The following is a 23746-nucleotide window of genomic DNA, read 5'->3' on the forward strand; positions in this document are numbered from 1 at the left end:
AATACGACATGCCCCACATAATATGCTACCACTATATAATAAATCCTCACTGCCATTCGTGATGCCATATAGTAACCCTTTTTTGGTTCCCACACACAGAATAAGGATGAATATCAGATAATGCTTACATTCACTTTGCCAGCACCACCCTGTCTTCTACACGGTCCAGCCTCAGTAGCCATGCTTCTGGACTACATAACCCTCACTCTGATCCTCCTTCCTTCCACCATGCCGAGTGAATGGAGACAAGTGATCCCACACTTGGACCCTCCGAAGAGTCTGGCCTCTCACATTGCACATTTCAAGCGGAACATGAGGATATCGCATGTAGCGATGCACAATATTTGAGCAACCACGCCGACCAGAAAGCGATGGTGGGAACATGCAATTACTGTTGCAATAGGTGGATGATGATGAGAAACAATTGCCAACAACTGATGTTGTTACATCAGCAAGTCAGGAGGAGGACAAAGGTGCAGAAGTGGAAGACAAGGTGGTGGACTGTCAAGTAGACGATAAAGTCACTGACCCAACCTGGAAAGGTGACATGCAGAGCAAGGACAGCAGAGCACATGGGGTGATATCCGCAGCACCAAAACATACAGTGGGCTGGCCAAAAACACAAGGTTGGCAACTGTTCCTCAGAACACCAACATGGGTAAAGTTGCCAAGGCCAAAGTTTAGATGTTTCTGAGTCTGGCGCTCAGGAACATGCAAGCAAAGTACCTTACTGCTTGGACCGAACGCCATGGTCCAGAAACAGTGACTGCGGGTGACACCACTGCCTCTCTCTAGTCGTACGTGCATGCCAAACCCTGTCCGTGATGTAGGTGAAGATTACTCCCACTCTGCACCTATCAGTGCACACTTGCAACCAACACCACAGCAACCACATCCAAGTCCTTGTCCCAGCGCAGCGTTCACTTATCCCTACCCCAGTCCTTGGAACACAAGCGTAAATACACAGCCAATCACCCACAAGCCATAATACTAAATGGCCACATTTCCAGACTGCTTGCCCTGGAAATGTTGCAGTTTATGCTTGTGGAGACGGAAGCTGTTGTGAATTCTGCTCTTGGGCTCCCTCCGGTGGTTATAAGTGGTAGCGCTAATGTCTTCAATCACAGCATTTCATCAGGTGGGCCCACTTAATGCATTTCTCTGGGCTATTTAGTTTTGTTCCACCCTTTAGTCAGTGCCAGTTGTCCATTGTTTTTGGAGGATTCAAATCTCTCCCTGGTCTGTCCTGCTTTGCAGTTCATTTTTACAAAGATAAGTTCTGGTTTTGTTTTTGCATTCCACATGCTGTGGCTTTATAGTTCAAGTGCATTTTATGTTTTGTCTTGTCCAGCTTGGTCTGTATAAGGACTTGCTCATCCAAGCTGGTATCTCTGGAGATGCAGATATACCCTCTATATCTTTAGTTAGATGTGGAGATTTTGTATTTTCTGTAGTGGATATTTTCTAGTATTTTAATACTGACCGCATAGTACTCTGTCCTATCTTTTCTATCTAGCTAGAATGGCCTCCTTTGCTAAATCCTGATTTCAGTCTGTGTATGTTTATTCCCTCTCCTCTCACCGTCAATATGTGTGGGGGCTGTCTATCCTTTGGGGATTTTCTCTGAGGCAAGATAGTTTTCCCTTTTCTATCTTTAGGGGTATTTAGTCCTCCGGCTGTGACGAGGTGTCTAGGGAGTGTCAGGAACATCCCACGGCTACTTCTAGTTGCGGTGTTAAGTTCAGGGTGCGCGGTCAGTACAGGTACCACCTTCTCCAGGGTACGTCTCATGCTGCTCCTAGGCCACCAGATCATAACAGGAAGCAACCTCATGGCGGTGGCCGTCCCTCGGTACTCAGTTGCCTGCCGCCACCATTTCTCCCTGTGTACCGTCACCGCCTTACACAAGCACATGTCCTATAACATCAGCCATGCCATGACCAATGTTGTTAATGGGAAAGTCCACTTAACCATGGACACCTGGACAAGTGCTTGTGGCCAGGGACGCTACTGTTGTGATCCGCTTTTTGGGCTCCTCTGGTGGTGGCTGGTGGTACTGGGGATTGTGTGTACGTTTCTGCCTCAGCTCACCTGCTTCCATCAGTGTTTGGGAGTTCCCTATTTAACCTTGCTCTCCAGTCACTTCCTTGCCGGTCATCATTGTAACCTGAGTCTTTCAGTGCATGTTCCTGCTACTAGACTGCGATCAGCTGAGTGGACTCTTGTCCTTATTGCCTTGTATTTTTTGTCCAGTTTACAGTTTGTCTTTACCTGTTACTGGAAGCTCTTGTGGACTGAAATTGCCACTCCTGTGTGATGAGTTGACACAGGAGTTTTAAAGTAATTTCAGGATGGGTTTTTGAAAGGGTTTTCAGCTGACCGTGAAGTCCTCTTTTGTATCCTTCCTCTATCTAGTAAGTGGACCTCGCTTTGCTAAATCTACCTTCATACTGTGTATGTCTTTTCCCCTGAACTCACCGTTAATATTTGTGGGGGCTACTATCATCTTTGGGGAATTTCACTGAGGTAAGCCAGGTCTGTTCCTTCCTCTTCCAGGCGTAGTTAGTTCTCCGGCTGGCGCGTGGCATCTAGGCAGCCGTAGGAATGCTCCCTGGCTACTTTTAGTTGTGTGGTAGATTTAGGTCACGGTCAGCTTGAGTTTCCATCTCCCGAGAGCTCGTCTGTTATTTTTGTGTCTCTGATGTTCCCTGGCCATTGGGATCCACGATAGTATGACCGGCCACAGTTAAAGTAATTGGTAGAAGAAAGGAGAGTAAAGGAAGTCTGTAGATTTTTTTTTTTTTTCCCTCTCATGTTTTCTACTTAGTTGGCTCAGTTGTATTTCTGCTCTAGTTACAGCCTTGCCTTTCTCTCCTTCTAATCCTTGAATGGCTCTGATCTCTCCGGTTTAAGGATGGACCCTCAGAGTTTAGCTGCAGGTTTAAATAATCTTGCTACGAAGGTTCAGAATTTACATGATTATGTTATACGTACTCCTATTGCTGAACCTAAGATTCCTACACCAGAGGTATTTTCCGGAGATAGATCTCGGTTTCTGAATTTCAAATGTAATTGTAAATTATTCCTTTCTCTCAGACCTCACTCCTCTGGAGATCCTGTTCAGCAGGTTAAGATTGTGATTTCTTTGCTGCGAGGTGACCCTCAAAATTGGGCATTTTCATTGGCACCAGGGGATCCTGCGTTGCTCAATGTGGATGCGTTTTTTCTGGCTTTAGGGTTGCTGTATGAGGAACCTAATTTGGAGATTCAAGCTGAAAAAGCGTTAATAGCCCTGTCTCAAGGGCAAGATGAAGCTGAGATATACTGCCAAAAATTTCGTAAATGGTCTGTGCTTACTCAGTGGAATGAGTGTGCCCTAGCGGCAAATTTCAGAGAGGGCCTTTCTGATGCCGTTAAGGATGTCATGGTGGGGTTTCCTACGCCCACAGGTCTGAATGAGTCCATGACAATGGCGATTCAGATTGATCGGCGTTTGCGGGAGCGCAAACCCGTGCACCATTTGGCGGTATCTTCTGAAGGAACGCCAGAGAAAATGCAATGTGACAGAATTCTGTCAAGAAGCGAGCGGCAGAATTATAGGCGCAAAAATGGCTTGTGCTTCTACTGTGGTGATTCCGCGCATGTTATATCAGCATGCTCTAAACGTACTAGGAAGGTTGACAAGTCTGTTTCTATTGGCACTTTACAGTCTAAATTTCTTCTGTCTGTAACTTTGATTTGTTCATTATCAGTTATTACCGTGGATGCCTATGTGGACTCTGGCGCCGCTCTGAGTCTCATGGATTGGTCCTTCGCCAGGCGCTGTGGGTTTGATTTAGAGCCTCTGGAAGTTCCTATACCTCTGAAGGGTATTGATTCTACACCTCTGGCTTGTAATAGACCACAGTTCTGGACGCAAGTGACTATGCGTATGACTCCAGACCATCAGGAGATGATTCGCTTCCTCGTGTTGCATAATTTACATGATGTTTTAGTGCTTGGATTGCCATGGTTACAATCTCATAACCCAGTACTTGACTGGAAAACTATGTCTGTGTTAAGCTGGGGATGTCGGGGGGCTCATGGGGACATACCTTTGGTTTCTATCTCGTCATCTATCCCCTCTGAGATTCCGGCATTTTTGTCGGATTTTGGGGATATTTTTGAAGAGCCTAAAATTGGTTCTCTCCCTCCCCACAGAGATTGTGATTGCGCCATAGATCTGATTCCAGGCAGTAAATTTCCAAAGGGTCGTTTGTTTAACCTATCTGTACCTGAGCATGCTGCCATGCGAGAGTATGTTAAGGAGTCCCTGGAAAGGGGACATATTCGTCCTTCTTCGTCACCTTTAGGAGCTGGGTTTTTCTTTGTCTCTAAAAAGGATGGCTCGCTGAGGCCTTGTATTGATTATCGACTCCTGAATAAAATTACAGTCAAATATCAGTATCCGTTGCCGCTGCTTACTGATTTGTTTGCTCGCATAAGGGGGGCTAAGTGGTTCTCCAAGATTGATCTCCGTGGGGCGTATAATTTGGTGCGAATTAGGCAAGGGGATGAGTGGAAAACCGCATTTAATACGCCTGAGGGCCACTTTGAGTATTTAGTAATGCCTTTCGGCCTTTCTAATGCACCTTCAGTTTTTCAGTCCTTTATGCATGATATTTTCCGTGAATATCTGGATAAATTTATGATTGTGTATTTGGACGATATTTTGATTTTTTTCTGAGGACTGGGAGTCTCATGTTCAACAGGTCAGGAGGGTTTTTCAGGTCTTGCGGGAGAATTCTCTGTGTGTAAAGGGTTCTAAGTGTGTTTTTGGGGTTCAAAAGATTTCTTTTTTGGGGTACATTTTTTCCCCTTCTTCTGTTGAGATGGACCCTGTCAAGGTTCGGGCTATTTGTGACTGGACGCAGCCTACTTCTTTAAAGGGTCTTCAGAAATTCTTGGGCTTTGCTAATTTTTATCGTCGATTTATAACTGGTTTTTCTGGTGTTGCTAAGCCTCTTACGGATTTGACTAAGAAGGGTGCTGATGTTGCCAATTGGTCCTCTGCCGCTGTGGAGGCCTTTCGGGAACTTAAGCGCCGCTTTTCGTCTGCCCCTGTGTTGCGCCAGCCCGATGTCTCTCTCCCCTTTCAGGTTGAGGTCGATGCTTCCGAGATCGGAGCGGGGGCGGTTTTGTCGCAGAAAAGTTCCGATTGCTCAGTGATGAGACCTTGTGCGTTCTTTTCTCAAAAAATTTCTGCCGCCGAAAGAAATTATGATGTCGGTAATCGGGAGCTTTTGGCCATGAAGTGGGCATTTGAGGAGTGGCGTCATTGGCTTGAGGGTGCTAGACATCAGGTGGTGGTTTTGACTGATCACAAGAATCTGATTTATCTTGAGTCTGCCAGGCGCCTGAATCCTAGACAGGCGCGCTGGTCGTTGTTTTTCTCTCGGTTTAATTTTGTGGTTTCATATCTACCAGGTTCTAGGAATGTGAAGGCGGATGCCCTTTCTAGGAGTTTTGAGCCTGATTCCCCTGGTGATTCGGAACCTACAGGTATCCTTAAGGATGGGGTGATATTATCCGCTATTTCCCCAGATCTGCGACGTGCTTTGCAAGAATTTCAGGCGGATAGACCTGATCGCTGTCCACCTGGTAGACTGTTTGTTCCTGATGATTGGACCAGTAGAGTCATCTCGGAGGTTCATTCTTCTACGCTGGCGGGTCATCCTGGAATTTTTGGTACCAGGGATTTGGTGGCTAGATCCTTCTGGTGGCCATCGCTGTCTCGAGATGTGCGTGTTTTTGTGCAGTCTTGTGATGTGTGTGCTCGGGCCAAGCCTTGTTGTTCTAGGGCTAGTGGGTTGTTGTTGCCCTTGCCTATTCCAAAGAGGCCTTGGACGCACATCTCTATGGACTTTATTTCTGATCTTCCTGTCTCTCAGAGGATGTCTGTTATCTGGGTGGTGTGTGACCGTTTTTCTAAGATGGTTCATTTGGTGCCATTGCCGAAGTTGCCTTCCTCATCTGAGTTGGTTCCTTTGTTTTTTCAAAATGTGGTTCGCTTGCATGGTATTCCTGAAAATATCGTTTCTGATAGGGGTACCCAGTTCGTTTCTAGATTTTGGCGGGCATTCTGTGCCAGGTTGGGCATTGACTTGTCTTTTTCGTCTGCCTTCCATCCTCAGACTAATGGCCAGACGGAGCGAACTAATCAAACTTTGGAGACGTATTTGAGGTGTTTTGTGTCTGCGGATCAGGATGATTGGGTTGCCTTTTTGCCGTTGGCGGAGTTTGCTCTTAATAATCGGGCTAGTTCTGCCACTTTGGTTTCCCCTTTCTTTTGCAATTCGGGGTTTCATCCCCGTTTTTCTTCTGGTCAGGTGGAGTCTTCGGATTGTCCTGGAGTAAATGCTGTGGTGGATCGGTTGTATCGGATTTGGGGACAAGTGGTGGACAATTTGAATTTGTCCCAGGAGAGGACTCAGCGGTTTGCTAACCGCCAGCGTCGTGTTGGTCCTCGCCTTCGGGTTGGGGACTTGGTGTTGTTTGTCGTCCCGTTTTGTCCCAATGAGGGTTTCTTCTCCTAAGTTTAAGCCTCGGTTCATCGGTCCCTATAGGATTTTGGAGATTATTAATCCTGTTTCCTTTCGTTTGGACCTCCCGGCATCTTTCACTATCCATAATGTGTTCCATCGGTCGTTGTTGCGGAGATACGAGGTACCGGTGGTTCCTTCGGCTGAACCTCCTGCTCCTGTGCTGGTTGAGGGTGAATTGGAGTACGTTATAGAGAAGATCTTGGACTCCCGTATTTCCAGGCGGAGACTCCAGTATCTGGTTAAATGGAAGGGCTATGGTCAGGAAGATAATTCTTGGGTGACTGCCTCTGATGTTCATGCCTCGGATTTGGTTCGTGCCTTTCATAGGGCTCATCCAGGTCGCCCTGGCGGTTCTTGTGAGGGTTCGGTGCCCCCTCCTTAAGGGGGGGGTACTGTTGTGATCCGCTTTTTGGGCTCCTCTGGTGGTGGCTGGTGGTACTGGGGATTGTGTGTACTTTTCTGCCTCAGCTCACCTGCTTCCATCAGTGTTTGGGAGTTCCCTATTTAACCTTGCTCTCCAGTCACTTCCTTGACGGTCATCATTGTAACCTGAGTCTTTCAGTGCATGTTCCTGCTACTAGACTGCTGATCAGCTAAGTGGACTCTTGTCCTTATTGCCTTGTATTTTTTGTCCAGTTTACAGTTTGTCTTTACCTGTTACTGGAAGCTCTTGTGGACTGAGTTGACACAGGAGTTTTAAAGTAATTTCAGGATGGGTTTTTGAAAGGGTTTTCAGCTGACCGTGAAGTCCTCTTTTGTATCCTTCCTCTATCTAGTAAGTGGACCTCGCTTTGCTAAATCTACCTTCATACTGTGTATGTCTTTTCCCCTGAACTCACCGTTAATATTTGTGGGGGCTACTATCATCTTTGGGGAATTTCACTGAGGTAAGCCAGGTCTGTTCCTTCCTCTTCCAGGCGTAGTTAGTTCTCCGGCTGGCGCGTGGCATCTAGGCAGCCGTAGGAATGCTCCCTGGCTACTTTTAGTTGTGTGGTAGATTTAGGTCATGGTCAGCTTGAGTTTCCATCTCCCGAGAGCTCGTCTGTTATTTTTGTGTCTCTGATGTTCCCTGGCCATTGGAAACCACGACACGCTACATTTCCCTGATGGCACACTGGGTGAACATTGTGGAAGCTGGACCAATTCAGACCCTGGGACAGAACATGTGCTATCTACACTGAGAATTAAGGGCCCTGGTTTAATCAGGGTTGCCCCCACCTTCTACAGCAGTTCCTGTACCTCCTCCTCCTCAGCCGCCATTTCCGGAACATCAACATAAGTCACAAGCTGGAAGCACTGCAGCACTGCCTCAACCAACAGGCTCTGCTGAAGCTAATCTGCTTAGGTGACAAACTGCACACAGCCAAAGAGTTGTTGAAAGGTCTAACAGACCAGACTGATCTGTGGCTCTCACCCCTGAACCTACAACCAGGCATGATGTTGTGTGACAATGGCCATGAACTGTTGGCTCAGAAGCTGTCACGTACAGTGAAGGAAAGACTAAGTGTAACACAAATGGATGAGGTGAAGGGACCCCAACACTAGGGAAGCTGGGAGTGGAGACCCCTAGGCATATCTAAAGTTACCCTGTCTGCCCTAAGCGTCCCTATATAGGTTCCACACTTATCACCGAGCAGGATACCTAAACCCTGCCTTACCCTAGCAGTAAGCCCATCTTAGGGAAGGACAGTTTGAACACTGGTCAATTCCCGCTATAACTAAAGACAGATGGGATTGACAAACAAGGGGAACACTTAGCTTGAGTGGACTCGGAGAGAAACACGGACATCCTCCAAACATCAAAGAGGAAGATAGCTGAATGCTATAGCTCCAAGCCTCAACAGTCGGAAATGGAAATATCACCGGCTACTTCCAGCAGGAAGCTGGGTCCAGGTGTGTCAATTAGAGACAGGGGAGGCTGCCACCGGGTCCTAAAATCACAAGGACTAGGAAGGAGTCTGCAGCTAGAGGTAGTGGCAATCTCGCATACGTCCCATGCTTGGCCCATGTGCTCAACTTAGTGGTTAAGCGATATCTCAAAACCTACCCAAATCTGCCCGAGTTATCTGTGAGCACGTGTGTGCCCATTTCTGCAAGTCAGCTACAGCTGCCGCTGCCCTGACACTGCTGCAGCAGCTTTTGTAATTTCCAGCTCATCGACTAGTGTGCGATGTCACCATTTGTTGGAACTCAACTTTACATATGTTGGTGAGGCTTGGTAAGCAACGGAGGGCAGTAGAACACCAGCTACACCCTGCCCGTCGGTATTCCGGTCAGCCTCCGCACATAAGAGGTGATGAGTGTGACATATGTGCGGTTCTCCAAAACTTTGAGGATTTGACCTAGATGGTGAACTGCATTGACACCATAATGAGTGTCACTATCCCACCTCTCTGTCTACTAAAATGCTTGCTGCTCACAATTAAAGAAGAGGCTTTGCAGGTGAAGTAAGTCGAGATTGAGAAAGAAACGATACTGGGTGATGTTACACAGCCGAGCCTCATATCATCTTCTCAATGCAGATTGGATGTTAATGAAGAGGAAAAGGAGCTGGTTGCCTGCACTACAGATGGTACTACTCACACCACCTTCTGCACGTCTATTCAGCAGGGACCCTGAAGATGATGAGGACGAGGAGGAGAACATGAGCAGTCGTCTTCTTGGTGGAGACTGGGAAGTCTTGGCTGCTCGCAGTCTGGCACACATTAAGAGCATTACGATTTGCTCTACTCAAGTAACAATTACCCAAACATTTTAGGGCTCGCTCATCACTAATAAGGAATCTTCAGGTAGGGGTTCTGTCTGAATCATCTATTTCAGAGATTTACACAGAAACCTCGGTTTAAGCACTCAGCGTAGAGCACAGGATAAATATGAGCCGAGTCTTGCTGCAATTTTTGGGAAGCAGAATGAATAAAAATCAACAGCAGGTGAAGATTTGGCTTTATTTTTTACGCCGTTCCTCGTGCAGTATAAGTGATTAGACAACTCTACTCTTCAGGTCGGTACGATTACAGCAATACCAGTGTCACGACCCAAATGTCGAGTGACCTGGGACCAGGGGCTCCTTACCTGGCCCTAACACTAGGGGCCTCCCTAGCTTGCCCTATTCCCCAGGATACTTCAGATGGTGAAGATGCTGGGGCCTCCGCCCTTGCCTTATCTCCTAAGTTAGCACTTCATCTGTCCCCTTCTCCCACCCAGGGAAGCGGCCGCGCTACTGTGCATCGCAGTACACCAACCTGACAACCTAAGGCTATGTGCACACGTCAGGACTCCTTGCAGAAATTTCCTGAACAAAGCCGAACATTTTCTGCAAGAAATCAGCATGCTGTTTTTTGCATTTTTTGGCGTTTTTCTCACGGATTTTTTGCGTTTTTTTCCGGAGGTTCCCAATGCAATAATATAGTGGGAAATCCGCAAAAAATCCACAAATTAATGAACATGATATTAAAAATCCCAAATAAAGGGTAGCTGGCCAACAGCACACGGATAAACGGATGCACGTCCTAGTTCCACTGGACCCCCATGGAAGATGTACATACCAGATAAGAAATGAAGGACAGCATCCAGTCCAGGTGAAAGTGTTCACAAAACGATTCCTTTATTTGCCAAAGTGCAACGTTTTGACCCAAATGGGTCTTTATCAAGCATAAAACACATGGGTAATGGCGGATTCTTATAGGGGATGGATTAACATAAACCAATCCCCACAAGGTATCCGCCCACATCAGAAATAACTCTTAAAATTACATATAATAAAAATACATATATCACATCTTAAATATATTACAGATTCCAAGGCAGAGCACAGAAACCGTCGTATAATGGGCAATAAAACCCGCATAACATGCTGGTTAAAGATCTATCCCTGCGTCTTTGGTAACCATCAACCAATGGGTATATATGTAACAACCACTCAAAACTCATCCCACCTATCAGGTTCAATTAGACAATCCAGCCGGTCACATGTATAGAATCAACCAGTCTAATCCATCAAAGTGTTGCACCAATCATGTATAGCACCCAACATGCACTGTATCACATAACGGCCAACCAAAACAACTCATTCAGTGATGTTTACAAACATCAGCAAGCCAATAGATGAGCTGCTCATCCGTCCAGCATGTTACTCACCTCCAATCAGCAATCCAGCCGGTCACATGTATAGAATCAGCCAGTCTAATCCATCAAAGTGTTGCACCAATCATGTATAGCACCCAACATGCACTGTGTCACATAACGGCCAACCAAAACAACTCATTCAGTGATGTTTACAAACATCAGCAAGCCAATAGATGAGCTGCTCATCCGTTCAGCATGTTACTCCCTCCAATCAGCAATCCAGCCGGTCACATGTATAGAATCAGCCAGTCTAATCCCATCAGTGTTGCACCAATCATGTATAGCACCCAACATGCACTGTGTCACATAGCGGCCAACCAAAACAACTCATTCAGTGATGTTTACAAACATCAGCAAGCCAATAGATGAGCTGCTCATCCGTCCAGCATGTTACTCACCTCCAATCAGCAATCCAGCCGGTCACATGTATAGAATCAGCCAGTCTAATCCATCAGTGTTGCACCAATCATGTATAGCACCCAACATGCACTGTGTCATATAGCGGCCAACCAAAACCACTCATTCAGTGATGTTTACAAACATCAGCAAGCCAATAGATGAGCTGCTCATCCGTCCAGCATGTTACTCACCTCCAATCAGCAATCCAGCCGGTCACATGTATAGAATCAGCCAGTCTAATCCATCAGTGTTGCACCAATCATGTATAGCACCCAACATGCACTGTGTCATATAGCGGCCAACCAAAACCACTCATTCAGTGATGTTTACAAACATCAGCAAGCCAATAGATGAGCTGCTCACCCGTCCAGCATGTTACTCCCCTCCAATCAGCAAATGAGCTACGAACATATAAGAGCCATGCTCCACGCCCGTGTGCCGGCGTGCGGGCCTGTACGGCTCCACCCACTTCCGCGCCGCCACATAGTGAGGGGTCTATAGAAAAAACAGCCGCACACTCAAGACTTGCAGGTTTTTACGTGAAAGTTGTATTTTTTATTTTTAGTACAGGCATCACCAAATGCTTATTAGTGTTCAGAGAAAATGACGGATACTTTAAGTTACGGTTAACGTTTCGACCAAGGCTGGTCTTTGTCAAAACCACACTGAAAAACAAACATACAGTGTAAGTACATGATATAGATATGCTGTACATGTATCTGTGACATGAACAATATACAGTAAACAATATATTAACACAATAATATTCACCTAAAACGAGGATCCAATATATACAATACATGCATATTTACAACCTAATATATACAAAACGATATTAACTAGAACCCCTAAGTCCAGGGGTAATGTAGGGACTCCCTATGAACATAAATATTGTAGAATCAGGAGAAGCAAGAGGAGTATGAGAAGGGCTGCCTAGGTATGCCCTGTAAGTAATATCAACACATATACATATATATACAACTACCCAAGAGCCTAATTCCTATTATTGTATTAACCCCTGAGGTCACTAGTCCAATATACAGGAACGAGCAAAAAAGGAGACTGCGGCCGTTATATTACAGACCCTAGGTTCAGCATAAACCATATACATGCAAGAAATCTGCAGGAAAAACATATGCAGGGAAAAAAAATATGCAGGGAAAAAAACAAAAACAAAGTAGTCTGCAATCTGCCGGATCCTGGAGCAACATTAACCCCTATCTAGAGTCTCTAATACCACATGTGACACTGACCTTTTAATGGAGGGTAGAAAAGGTACAGAGGCAGTCCGGAGTGGGCTGTGAGGAGAAAATAAACTTATAAGTATCCCACATGTATACCTCTGCGGTGAGAGAATTGCAGATTAATAAGAGTCTAAGTGATTCCCATTAGAAATCCAGGTAATTACCGGAGTCTGCAAGGGTCCTGTAGCACTGAGTCCGTCTCCTTGGTGATGCAGTGTAGAATGGTGACAACCCCCAGTGTTTTAAGCTGAAGGCGTCTGACGTCATTTCCGGGCATGCCCAGTACAGCGCTCCCAGCACAGAGCTGGAAGTGCTGTGTCACAGGAGTCTATGTAAACAAGCAGTCTGGCCACGTGGGGATCTATGAATCTGTGTAGTCTGTCTGAGAGGGGGGATGTGCCTGGAGCAAGGCCGTGTGATCTCTGTGAGGAGCTGAAATTGAACACCCCAGGGGAAATGTCTAAACACCAGGAGATGGACGGGAAGGAAGAAAAAAGGGGAAAAAATCCCCTAATAGTAAAAATAAAAATAAAAGATTAAGGATTAAAGGGACGGGTAGCCTCTCGGTAGTTATATTGGAAAAATATGCCGGAAAAAATAATAAAGAAAAAATAATAAAGAAGAATAATAAAGAAAAAAATGAAAAAATAAGGAAAAGATTTCCCAGAATATCAGTAAAACGAAAAAAAGGGGATAATAATAATACCGTATATCCCGTAATGAGGAGGGAATAAGATTTTATCGTTGAGCACTTTGTTGTAGCGGTCAGGTTTAGCATTGGAATAGAGATTATTAATTGATGGACAGCAAAAAAACAGACTAATACTAAAGAAAATAATAATGACAATAATGACTGAGAAATAAAAATTAAAAAATAAAAAATAAATAAAAATAAAAAATAAAAGATGAACAAAATGAATGGAATGAGACGGATACATAGAAATAATGAAAAAAGTAAATAAAAATAAATATAAATAAAAATAAAAAATAAAAGATAAAAAATAAAAGATAAAAAATAATAAAAATTTAAATGAATGAGATGAGAAAGATCAGAATAATGAAAAACTGAAAAAATGAAGAAAAATAAATAAAAAAGTGAAAAAAATAAAATTTTTTGAAAAAAATTGGAAAACTAAGAGGACTTACCCTGAGAGTGCAGTGATAGAGGAAAAGAGTGCGATCCACCAGCTTCTGTATATAGTTCTATCATGAAGTCTGAGGCGTGATGGAGAGGAAGGAAGAGGAACAAGGGTTAATTATTGCATAAATATGAAGAGCCTGTAGACTATGGTATGTGGAGAGACTGATGTCGTATGTACCTAGCTGAATACCAAGTACAGTTCCCTATTGAGCCCCTTAGGTGAAAGGGTCTGTAGTGTATAGATCCAAAAGGCCTCCCTTTGTTTTAATAATTTTACATGATCCCCCCCACGTCTAGGTTTCTCTACTTTTTCAATCACCTGGAAGCGTAATTGTGACACCGAATGGTTGGTCCTAGTAAAGTGATCCGGAAGTGGGAGCCATGTTTTCCTAAGTCTGATGGTGGATTTATGGCTCGAAATCCTATCGCGCACATGCTGAGTCGTTTCGCCTACATATATGAGGCCGCAAGGGCATTTTATCAAGTAGACTACAAAATTGGAATTGCATGTATGAAACCCCTTGATGTCAAACCTCTTGCCAGTGTGTGGGTGTATGATCTCACTTGACTTAATTACATTAGCACAGCAGGCACATCCTAGACAAGGGAACGTGCCTGTTCTTGCGGAGCCTAAAAACTGTTGTTTCGGTTGTCTGGTGAGGCTACCCACATCCGCCCTAACCAGATAATCCCTGATGTTTCTTGGTCTACGTTTGCACATCAGGGTAGGAGATTGAAAGGGGGTTATTTGAGGGTAGGCCTCGGACAGGAGGGGCCAATGTTTGTTAATTACCTTGTATACCAAGGGCATAACAGGGTGATGTGTATGTATGAAAGGGACCCTATCTTTTTTGGGGGTTTGGTTGGCCGGAGGAGGATGATTTTGTAGAATTCTTCGTTTCTCATATTGGAGAATATTGATGGGATATTCTCTCTCCATGAATTTCTGGGACATGTCGTTTAGCCGGGTCTCTGTCAAGTTGGGGTCCGAAACTATATTAGTGACCCTGTGGAATTGTGATCGCGGTAAGCTGTTCCTAGTGGATTTGGGGTGGCAACTTGTGTAGAGGAGTAGATTATTTGAATCTGTAGGTTTCACAAAGATGTCTGTGTCCAAACCACCATGTCCGTTTTTGATCACCAGGGTGTCTAGAAATGGAATTTTCTGTGTATCACTATTAGGTACAAATTGTAGCTCTGGTCTTACCTCATTGATCTGAGAGACAAATAGGGAGAATGTTGCAGCTGGCCCGTTCCATAGACAGAAGACGTCGTCTATGTAGCGGACCCAGCATCCTGAGTATGACTGGAAAAGAGGATTAACATACACGTGACTCTGTTCAAATTGGTCCATGTATAGATTGGCGTAAGCCGGCGCCATATTAGACCCCATGGCTGTCCCACAGATTTGTTGATAGAATTGGTCGCCAAAGAGGAAATAGTTTTCCTCTAGGACTAGGGTCAAAAGGTCCAAAATGAATTGCTGTGACCGGGGGCTAAGGTTAGAGGTCAACAAGTTATTGCTCACGGCCTCCACACCCAAATCATGCTTGATTGAGGTGTAGAGGCTTTTGACATCCAGAGTAGTCAATAGACATTCTGTTTGAATAAAGGACAGTTGTTTGATTGTCCTGATGAAGTGGCCGGTGTCTAAAATAAAAGACCTGGTGTTCTTGACCAGCGGAGTAAGATATTTCTCGAGAAAAATGGATAGTGGAGATAGGATAGAGTCTGTGGACGCCACAATGGGGCGACCTGGAGGGTTGGTCAGGGATTTATGTATCTTAGGAAGAACGTAAAACACTGGTGTAACTGGGTGTGGGTTTGACAGGAAAATTGCAGTTTTTTGATCAATGCAGTTAAGGGTTGCATATTCCTGGAGTATAGTGTCAATTTTCTTTTTGATTTTGACTGTGGGGTCATGGGCAATTTGTTTATAGGTAGAAGTGTCTGAAAGCTGATTCTGGATTTCCCTCATGTAGTCACTAGAATTCATAACGACTATGGCCCCACCTTTGTCTGCTGGTTTAATTGTTATATTTTTATTATTTTTCAATGATTCAATGGCCTGTTTTTCCAATGGTGTTATATTGCTTTTTGTGGGGAAATGGCCCTTCTGGTGTTGTTTAAGGATATCCTGTATATCCCGGTGTATCAGGTCAATGCATGTTTCAGTTGCATGATATGTGTGGGGTGGGTTAAATGAGCTTTTATTAAACAAGCCTAGAGAAGAAATTGATAGTTCGGGAGTAGGAGTCCCCACAGTGGGAGGAGGCTTATTCCCAAGAGTGTCCTGAAGCAAACCAAAGTGTGTTTTGAGTCTAATACTCCGATAGAAATACTGTAGATCCTGTTCAAGTTTAAAACTATCCCAGGCAGGGGTAGGGCAGAATGAGAGCCCACGTTTTAGAACTAAAAGTTCCAATGGGTTTAAAGTGTAAGATGATATATTGATCACAGACTTACATTCCCTACCTGTGACCTCGTTACCATACGTTCGGTTGTATTTACGTTTGGACCTCCTTGTCGGTCTCCTCCTTGCTGTCTCCAATTGCCCCTCCCGGGTTGTCTTTTCCCTAAAAAACGTCCCTGGTTGTTGGTATATGAGGATCCACTGCTGTCGGAGCTGAAAGAACCGGGACGTCTGGAGATGTATTGTCCTCGCCTTTGTCCAAAGTAAGTGGACTCGTTCCATCGGTACACACGTTCAAGTCTATAGTCCTCCGAGTCCCTATGAAATTTGCTTCTCTTAGTCTCTTGCAGAGATTTCCGGTTCTCTTCTATGATCTTGTCAGTCTTCAATTTCAGAGTTTGCCAATCTGAGGCAGGAATAGTTGAGCTGAGTTGTTCCTCGATGGACTTGACCTTTGTTTCTGATTCAAGGATGGCCGTCTGTAGAGTCTCTATTGTAAGAAGGATTAAGTCCAATGAGCACTTGTTGAGAATTTGTTGATACTTCTCGCAGTAATCTGGTTTGTCCGCGAATAGTGTAGGGCGGAGGTTGCACCGCAATCCTCTTGGGATCCTGCCCAATTTAAAATATTCAGCTAAGGTAATAGAGTGAAGGTCATACGACATCAATCTCCGGCGTTCCTTCTCATAGTCTTTGCTTCTAATCTCCTGCGTTGGTGTGCGGAGAAAATCACTGGATTTCGTGATCTTCGACAAGATAGTCGATGCGGTTGTTTCATCAAACGCAAAAGTCTGTGTAGACATTAGGTAGCAGGTGCGACCAACAACAAAAATTGTTTTTTTTTTCCATGCGGAGTGCACCACATCTCTTGTACTACATAGTGAGGGGAGCAGCCCACGCCCACCGCCGCATCAACGCGCATGTGCACCGGACTCCAAGCACCCAGTCACGAGCTACACATCCAGAGGAGACACCACTAAGAAGAGACGCTTTCTCAATGGGACAGTGCCCCCTGGCTAATTAAAGCAACCCTCAGTGGTATTATTAAATGGAATGTTTGTATAACTATAAAGCTGGCCTATATAACACCGGGTGGGCCCCATAGCTCCACTTACCGCAGCGTCATGCCAAATGACGCAACTCAGTGGGGTGTACAATGTAAGCCCACCATCGCTGTAGACATTTAGACATATATCATATCGGCCACAACCACGTAACCAATCAAATATTAAGACCCTTATTTAGGCTAAGAAGGGAGGATCATGTGTATGTTACATATTATCCAATGGGTATCAGTCCACCCGTAGGGCCATCAGATCTCATGTCTTCTACCCAACTGAAAATATATGTATGAAAACCTAAAAAACAGAAGAAAAAAGAGAGAAAAACGAAACATATAAAAACCAATTAAAAACAATCCTATATTCCGATTAAGTCACGGAATAACCTCAGAGCTCCTCAAGATACGCAAATTTGGAGATTGTAATCAATGTTTAGGCCTCCTGGTTGTAAAGACCCTAATTTTGAGATCCACCTCAATTCTTTCTGCTTTAACATCAAGATACGGTCTCCACCTCTCCTAAGTGGTGGTACCCCATCTATCACCCTAAATCTCAGTTGGCTCACAGTATGTCTATTATTGCAAAAATGTTTAGGGACTGGCAACTCCACCATTTTATTTCGAATTGTGCTCTTGTGTTTACCAATGCGTATCTTAACCTCCTTTGTTGTCTCGCCAACATAAACCAGCCCACATGGGCACACTAACATGTAGACCACAAAATTAGACAAACATGTATATCTGCCTTTAATTTTGATTTCTTTCCCTGTATGGGGATGGTAAAAAACCTCCCCTTTTATCATATTACCACAACATGCACAACCAAGACAGGGAAAATTTCCCTGTCTCGGAGGAGCCAAAGTACTTTGTATAGTGGTCTTACAGGAGCCCACATCAGAGTGTACCAACCTGTCCTTAAAATTGCGTCCACGTTTATAGGAAAAGACAGGGGGGCGTGAAAATTCGGCTACATTTGGAAGACCTTTATTTAATAGATGCCAGTGCCTTCTCACAATCCCACTAATCTGGTTACTGGCAGTATTGAATGTAGCGACAAATGGTATACGCTTGTTATATGGTATATGGTATACGCTTATCAGCACTTTTAGTTCTCTTATTGCTAAATTGTTGTCGTGTCCCACTCAAGATTTTACTCTTATATGTCATCACATCATTATCAGGGTAACCCCTATCCAGAAACTTCCTGCACATATCATCCAATCTCGGGTCTAACAGGGTGTCATCAGACACTATTCTTCTTACCCTGAGTAACTGGCTCCACGGTAAGGACTCAACCATCTTCCTAGGGTGATGGCTATCAAAATGTAACAAGCTGTTTCTGTCGGTCTCCTTAACAAAAAGATCCGTCATCAGAACAGATCCCTCCTTGTACACCATTGTATCCAAGAATTGGACCCGCTCCGATGAGTATGTCAAGGTGAAGTTTAATTCAGGGAAAATACCGTTGAGTTCACCCTGGAATTCCAACAGCTCTATCTCATTGCCATCCCACACAACAAAGATGTCGTCGATGTAGCGCCACCAAGCCCGGACGTGGGACCAAAACTTAGAACTGTACACATGCCGGTCCTCGAGTACCGCCATATAGATGTTAGCATATGTGGGGGCCACATATTGGATTGTCTAATTGAACCTGATAGGTGGGATGAGTTTTGAGTGGTTGTTACATATATACCCATTGGTTGATGGTTACCAAAGACGCAGGGATAGATCTTTAACCAGCATGTTATGCGGGTTTTATTGCCCATTATACGACGGTTTCTGTGCTCTGCCTTGGAATCTGTAATATATTTAAGATGTGATATATGTATTTTTATTATATGTAATTTTAAGAGTTATTTCTGATGTGGGCGGATACCTTGTGGGTAGGGTTGAGCGAAACGGATCGGTCATTTTCATAAGTCGCCGACTTTTGGCAAAGTCGGCGTCTCATGAAACCCGATCCGATCCCAGCGTGGGGTCGGCCATGCGGTACGAGAGAGAGAGAGAGAGAGAGAGAGAGAGATATGAGAATGCACATTGACTTGCATTGGGTTTCGTGTTCCGGGACCCGACTTTACAGTAGAATCGGCCGATTTCACACGATCCGACTTTTGAGAAGGTCGGGTTTCACAAAACCCAACTCGATCCTAAAAAAGCAAAAGTCGCTCAACCCTACTTGTGGGGATTGGTTTATGTTAATCCATCCCCTATAAGAATCCGCCATTACCCATGTGTTTTATGCTTGATAAAGACCCATTTGGGTCGAAACGTTGCACTTTGGCAAATAAAGGAATCGTTTTGTGAACACTTTCACCTGGACTGGATGCTGTCCTTCATTTCTTATCTATTAAAAATCCCAAAGTCATATTAGTGATCCGGGACAGACACATGTGTGTAATGTGCAACCGGACACATCAATTCGCTCCAAAACATCTAGATACAAATAGGAGGACCCGGAGCATAATATAAAAGCTACTTTATTAATGCAAAAGTTTAAGAACAAACATATATCAGTAATAATTAAAGGTACATAATTATTCCCATGATTCACATATACAAGGGGAAACCCACCTCTCTAATATCCCCATACTGCACAATAGCCCTGGGAGGGGATAAAATAACAAACCCCTACCATACAGTATGACATGGTGCAGCAGTCAGCCAATTCATGAAGTCCCTAAACCCAAAGGTAGGTATATAAAAGTGAAAATTCAGCCTAAGACTGCTTACCAAAGTGAAGGGGAGACAGAGGAGCGGGGTCCCGCCAGAGTAACAACCCCGACGCGCGTTTCGCGGCTACAGGAACGCCGCTTCTTCAAGGAAGTATAAGGTGAGAGGCATACAGGACCTGCTCTTAACCTGCCTGACCTCTGTCACATGTTAGAATCCGGCCAATAGCGGTGGCGCCAGCGGCGCATGCGCACGGCGACGGGAAGGTCCTCCATGGGGGCAGGGCGTCAGGCTCAGTGCGCACGCGCCGGATAACATCACGGAGCGCCCGCACATAGCACTTAGACGCCCGCCCACATGAGGGAGCCGCCCACCAGCCGGGCGATGCGCACGGCCACAAAGTGATAAAGGACAGAACATGTTGTCAAGAATGCTTGCCGGAAATCAAACCGCGATGTCCACGGTATATTTGAAGACAGTGTAAGACTAATGGTCCCCAAATATGGAAACCTATCTAGAAAATGCAGGGATAACAAGAGTAAATAATCATAATACAGTGGAAATTATATATTATACAAAATAGAAGTATATCAGAATACATAACATGTCATGCAATAATACATACCGTATATACTCGAGTATAAGCCGAGATTTTCAGCTCAAATTTTTGGGCTGAAAGTGCCCCCTCGGCTTATACATGAGTCATGATCGGTGGTGGGGTCGGCGGGTGAGCACTGTTATATACTCACCTGCTTCCGGGGCTCCTGTGCACGTCCCCCTGTCCCCCCTGCACGTCCCACTGTCTCCGGGTGCCGCAGCCTCTTCCCCTGAGCGGTCACGTGGGACCGCTCATTAGAGAAATGAATAGGCTGCTCCACCTCCCATAGGGGCGGAGCCGCCTATTCATTTCTCTAATGAAGCGGTGCCGGTGACCGCTGATAGAGGAAGAGGCTGCGGCACCGAAGACAGGCAGGGGGAAGGAGCGGGACGCCAGGAGCAGGTAAGTATGTCATATTCACCTGTCCGCGTTCCACACGCCGGGCGCTGTCTCCATCTTCCCGGCGTCTCTCCGCTCTGACTGTTTAGGTCAGAGGGCGCGATGACGCATATAGTGTGCGCGCCGCCCTCTGCCTGATCAATCAGTGCGGAGAGACTCCGGGAAGATGGCGCCGAGGAGCTGCAAGAGAGGTGAGTGTGTTTTTTTTTTTTTTTTATTGCAGCAGCAGCAGCAGCACAGATTTATGTGGAGCATCTATGGGGCAATGGTGCAGAGCACTATATGGCACAGCTATGGTGCAATGGTGCAGAGCACTATATGGCAGAGCTATGGGGCAACGGTGCAGAGCACTATATGGCACAGCTATGGGGCAACGGTGCAGAGCACTATATGGCACAGCTATGGGGCAACGGTGCAGAGCACTATATGGCACAGCTATGGGGCAACGGTGCAGAGCACTATATGGCACAGCTATGGGGCAACGGTGCAGAGCACTGTATGGCACAGCTATGGGGCAACAGCGCAGAGCACTATATGGCACAGCTATGGGACAATGGTGCAGAGCACTATATGGCACAGCTATGGGGCAACGGTGCAGAGCACTATATGGCAGAGCTATGGGGCAATGGTGCAGAGCACTATATGGCAGAGCTATGGGGCAATGGTGCAGAGCACTATATGGCAGAGCTATGGGGCAACGGTGCAGAGCACTATATGGCACAGCTATGGGGCAACGGTGCAGAGCACTATATGGCACAGCTATGGGGCAACAGCGCAGAGCACTATATGGCACAGCTATGGGGCAACGGTGCAGAGCATTATATATATGGCACAGCTATGGGGCAATGGTGCAGAGCACTATATGGCACAGCTATGGGACAATGGTGCAGAGCACTATATGGCACAGCTATGGGGCAATGGTGCAGAGCACTATATGGCACAGCTATGGGGCAATGGTGCAGAGCACTATATGGCAGAGCTATGGGGCAACGGTGCAGAGCACTATATGGCACAGCTATGGGGCAACGGTGCAGAGCACTATATGGCACAGCTATGGGGCAATGGTGCAGAGCACTATATGGCACAGCTATGGGGCAATGGTGCAGAGCACTATATGGCAGAGCTATGGGGCAACGGTGCAGAGCACTATATGGCACAGCTATGGGGCAATAACGATGCAGAGCACTATATGGCACAGCTATGGGGCAATGGTGCAGAGCACTATATGGCAGAGCTATGGGGCAACGGTGCAGAGCACTATATGGCACAGCTATGGGGCAACAGCGCAGAGCACTATATGGCACAGCTATGGGACAATGGTGCAGAGCACTATATGGCACAGCTATGGGACAATGGTGCAGAGCACTATATGGCACAGCTATGGGGCAACAGCGCAGAGCACTATATGGCACAGCTATGGGGCAACGGTGCAGAGCATTATATATATGGCACAGCTATGGGGCAACGGTGCAGAGCACTATATGGCACAGCTATGGGACAATGGTGCAGAGCACTATATGGCACAGCTATGGGGCAATGGTGCAGAGCACTATATGGCACAGCTATGGGGCAATAACGATGCAGAGCACTATGTGGCACAGCTATGGGGCAATGGTGCAGAGCACTATATGGCAGAGCTATGGGGCAACGGTGCAGAGCACTATATGGCACAGCTATGGGGCAACAGCGCAGAGCACTATATGGCACAGCTATGGGGCAATAACGGTGCAGAGCACTATATATATGGCACAGCTATGGGGCAACGGTGCAGAGCACTATATGGCACAGCTATGGGGCAACGGTGCAGAGCACTATATGGCAGAGCTATGGGGCAACGGTGCAGAGCACTATATGGCACAGCTATGGGGCAATAACGGTGCAGAGCACTATATATATGGCACAGCTATGGGGCAACGGTGCAGAGCACTATATGGCACAGCTATGGGGCAGCGGTGCAGAGCACTATATGGCAGAGCTATGGGGCAACGGTGCAGAGCACTATATGGCACAGCTATGGGGCAATGGTGCAGAGCACTATATGGCACAGCTATGGGGCAACGGTGCAGAGCATTATATATATGGCACAGCTATCTATGGGGCAACGGTGCAGAGCATTGTATATATGGCACAGCTTTATGTGGAGCATCTATGGGGCCATAATGAATGGTATGGAGTATCTATTTCTAATTTTGAAATTCACCGGTACCTGCCGCATTTTCCACCCTAGGCTTATACTCGAGTCAATAAGTTTTCCCAGTTTTTTGTGGCAAAATTAGGGGGGTCGGCTTATACTCGGGTCGGCTTATACTCGAGTATATACGGTACATATTTAGATATAATGATGCCACTGTTATTTACACTGCAACATAGGTAGAAAAATAAATATGTCCATTAATGGTATATAAATGGCGCAATAACCAGTTTTTATTCATATAGATATTCATGTCCAAAAATGGTGGAGATGCTGAAATAGTGGATCCAAATAGCCAGAAGAGGAAGAAGGCAAAAGTCAGCAGAAGGTCCGTAAGTGAGAGCAATTACTGATAATAAAAGATAACAAAAGTTAAAAATACAAAAGAAATAAAAACAAAGAATATATCTGACGGGTTAATGATGGAAACCCATATAAGTCAGACCCGAAGACAATAGATCACTATAGATACGGAGCAAAGCTCAAGGACTCATTTAACCCTTTAGGAATCATACAATCCAACATAACAATCCATTTTGTTTCGATCTGCGCAAGGCGTTTTTTGTTATCCCCACCCCTCATGCCCAAGTGGAGTGCATCAATCCCCCGAACAGAAAGTAATTTTGAGGTGCAATTATGGTGCAACCAAAAATGTTGGGGAAGCGTTTTTAATTCAGTCTCTGTGGGCACCGTCTTGGCCGCGTCAATGTCCCGCACATGCTCACGTACACGGACCCTAAATTCACGTGTAGTGAGGCCCACGTAAATCCTTGGGCACGGACATGTAGCATAGTAAATGATATTCGACGTCCCACAGGAAATGCGATGTCTTATTTGGAAAGTTCTGGAACCATCACTGGATTTAAATTCGGAGCAGCGCAGGACATTGGAGCAGGCAAGACAGTGCCCACACGGGATA

At 45.5% G+C, this 23746-nt stretch overlaps 2 protein-coding genes across 4 annotated transcripts in view; both read right to left on the minus strand.

Moving 5' to 3' along the window:
- The window catches only part of LOC143767518 (uncharacterized), a 146612-nt gene that overhangs the window by 54713 nt on the left and 68153 nt on the right, over positions 1-23746 (minus strand). The gene's annotated exons all lie outside the window — the stretch shown is intronic.
- LOC143767533 (uncharacterized) lies at positions 11615-16729 on the minus strand. Of its 3 annotated transcripts, none has more exons than XM_077255946.1 (4): positions 15969-16729; positions 13499-13567; positions 12362-12406; positions 11615-11773 (listed from the first exon to the last, which is right to left on the minus strand). In XM_077255946.1, exons 1-4 carry the CDS (start codon positions 16186-16188, stop codon positions 11763-11765), a joined length of 345 nt encoding a protein of 114 aa, XP_077112061.1. In that variant the 5' UTR covers positions 16189-16729; the 3' UTR covers positions 11615-11762. The 3 variants fall into 3 exon arrangements, 2 of the variants coding, with proteins under 2 accessions (XP_077112061.1, XP_077112060.1); XM_077255945.1 differs by having other exon boundaries at positions 15960-16729; XR_013213719.1 differs by lacking the exon at positions 11615-11773 and having other exon boundaries at positions 11899-12406; positions 15960-16729.

Source organism: Ranitomeya variabilis, chromosome 4, assembly GCF_051348905.1.
Source record: "Ranitomeya variabilis isolate aRanVar5 chromosome 4, aRanVar5.hap1, whole genome shotgun sequence".
Lineage (NCBI taxonomy): Eukaryota > Metazoa > Chordata > Amphibia > Anura > Dendrobatidae > Ranitomeya > Ranitomeya variabilis.